Below are 2,838 nucleotides of genomic sequence, written 5' to 3'. Positions count from 1 at the left end.
CGCGGGACCCAAAGAGCACAAAATTTCCTATAGCCCAAGCTTTCAATAATCTCCTGTACTGCACTGTGCCCTATTCCAAGTTTTTGGGCTATTGTGTCCACAGTCACACACCTGTCATCTTCAATGATTTCATCCACGCTTTCCTTGTTGCATTCAGTTGAGGCTGTTCAAGGACGACCACTCCGAGGCTCATCTTCAATGCTGGTGTTCCCATCTTTAAAATGTTTCACCCATCTTCGAGCACTGCTCACACCCATGCACACACTTCCATAAGCATGCTGAAGTCTCTGGTGAATTTCTGCAGCAGGGATTTCCTCTTTCACAAAAAATTCGATGACATCATGCTGGCGAAATGACATATCGTTGTCGGCCATTTTGTTAGGAGTGATACTGGTCACATGATGCAAGCTATTGACATCACAAGACACTCAAGGTTAACACAACAGCTGGTTCCACCTACCACCGTACTCTCTTTCGTCTGCTGTTCCCAGGTTGCATGCAAAAAAAAAGTTGCTCATGACTTTTGGTACGACCTACGTATATATGATTCAAATTTTAACCCACTGGCTGTGGATTGTTCACTGATTTGGGTGAATTTAACTACTAGGTCACTGTGGTTAAACAACATGTCATAAAACATAATTGGAGGAAGAGCTTCTCAGAAGAGTACTAAACTGAGTTAATGTTAGTTTAATGCTCTGAGCACTTCACAACTGGGGAAAGAAGTCTCACTACCTCTGTCTAGGTTGGGTGGGCTCTAAGCTGTCTGAATATGGAGGAAAAGAGAACAATCTTGCCCCCGTCAGAAAACCAAATTATGTTACTCAACTGACAGTCAGTTTAGTGTCCATCTTATCGCAGTTTATATTTCACTACTTTTACAGGTAACAGAATCAGATTATTATAATGTTCCATACAGACATATTTCTCCAAAACAATACTGACCTGGTACATCTCCTTCAGAGTCACTTTCAGAACTAGCACCACGAGTGGAATAATCTGAAATTTCACAAAGCGTGGATTCGTGATGGGGTAGTGCAACACAGAAGCTTACAAAACAAAATATGTGCACCAGAAACCAAGAAAGTTAAATGTAACTGAAGATAAACTTAAAGATGTAAAAATGATACTTAAAGGATAAATCTATATGCATGTAAGCAGTGCTTAGCTTCAGCCAGAATGATTCACAATAAACGACCATTTTGAAGTTGAAACCTAAATAGACCAGAAATGTCATATACTACAAATACAGATAAATATATAAATTACTTTCTCTTTCTGTTATACTTTCAAAATATGGTGACCAGTTGCTCATGCTCCTCTGGACATACTGCATCCAGACATCTGTAATTGTAGTTGCAAATACTTTGTTTTATATGGATATGTTTATACATCTTGTACATCCAGATTCTGTGGAATGTTAGGTGTTGTTAGGTTAGTTAAAATGAATTTACTTCATGTTATGTGTGTGTTGGATATACTGGTATGAATATGTTTTTCATCAGTAGGTATGTCACATGACAGAATGCTGAAGAGGTACAAGGTCACCATACTATAAGTACAAGATTCTTTCTACTCATATTGGTGTCATTCTTCTTTCAGAAATTAGGCACTGATACTGTTCAATTAGCGTGCATGTCAGCAGTCCCGACATGCAGGTTCCAGTTGACAGGACACTGACCTAGAGCAGGGTGTCCAAAATAATTACAGCAGTTGACCAGTCCACTAATAAGCAATAGTTTTTGGTGCTGGCCACTATAGGAATCTACTTAAAAAACAAAGAAAAAGACTTTAATAGAGAACACATAACTATGGTAAAAGAGAACTCACATTCACATGCATCATACTCATACTATCCAGGAAGCCTCACCTACTTATAAACTGTTCTTTCACCACCACTTTCCAAATATGTTGCAAATATACCAAAAATGAAATAGAGAATTTCTTGGTTTCATATGTAAACCCAGAACAAAGTGGTACCAGTCAATACAGGGCATAGTTTTCACACTACCATTTTTAATAATGCCAAGAACCAGGTTCCAAGTGATACCCATGTATTATAATTCTGATAACATGATCACTACAAAACCTCTTCTTTCCTCAATAATGTACAAGTTGCTTTATGAAGTTTGTGCAAAACTAGTGCAAACCTTTAAAATTCTTTGAAATTCAGTGGCATCTCAGTTTAAATGCCGGGATTCTGTGTTAAATAACAAAATGAAAGTGGAAGAGACATACTTCTAATTGATATTTTCTAATTTTTACCAGCAAAATCTCTGAAAATAAAACTATAAAATAAATAAAATAATAAATAAATGATACAAGCTCCGTCCCAAGTGCAAACAATATATATTATATTTCCTTGATCTTGTTCCTTCTACACTACATGTTTCGGCCTCTATCGGCCATCATCAGGTGTATACTCTTAACGTTGCTGCCACACTGAACCCAGTCTAAAATTTAACATTTAAAACACAATGTCACCTTTTTCGTATTATCAACATCAATCTCGTTGATATGTGTCTGGTATGTAGATTATATTGCACACATCAAATTTGATATTCCTGTTGTAGCACTATAAAATCTTTAGTTATGATGTTTTTAAATCACTCTAAATTTAAAATTTAAAATTCTTAGGGTTACTCGCCCTATGTCTAAGTGCTGGCAGCACTTAGCCAGCAATACAGCAGACAGCACACGTAGTACAGACAAGCAGCGGCACCCACACAAGAAGACTACATTAAATAACACCTGTACAGTGTGGAAACAAGAACTAGCCGCGCCAGCACTTAGACATAGGGCGAGTAACCCTAAGAATTTTAAATTTTAAATTTAGAG

The 2,838-nt window shown here is 37.2% G+C and overlaps 1 protein-coding gene across 1 annotated transcript in view; it reads right to left on the bottom strand.

The window, feature by feature from the left end:
• LOC111864904 (pyruvate carboxylase, mitochondrial) overlaps positions 1-2,838 on the bottom strand; it is a gene marked incomplete at its 5' end in the record, with an annotated part of 45,751 nt that overhangs the window by 21,986 nt on the left and 20,927 nt on the right. Inside the window, 1 exon segment of the mRNA XM_033751620.1 lies at positions 946-999. Within this exon segment, the coding sequence (XP_033607511.1) occupies positions 946-999 (54 nt within the window).

This window comes from Cryptotermes secundus, unplaced genomic scaffold, assembly GCF_002891405.2.
Source record: "Cryptotermes secundus unplaced genomic scaffold, Csec_1.0 scaffold62, whole genome shotgun sequence".
NCBI classification, from domain to species: domain Eukaryota; kingdom Metazoa; phylum Arthropoda; class Insecta; order Blattodea; family Kalotermitidae; genus Cryptotermes; species Cryptotermes secundus.
This window is presented reverse-complemented; position numbering and strand designations above follow the sequence as displayed.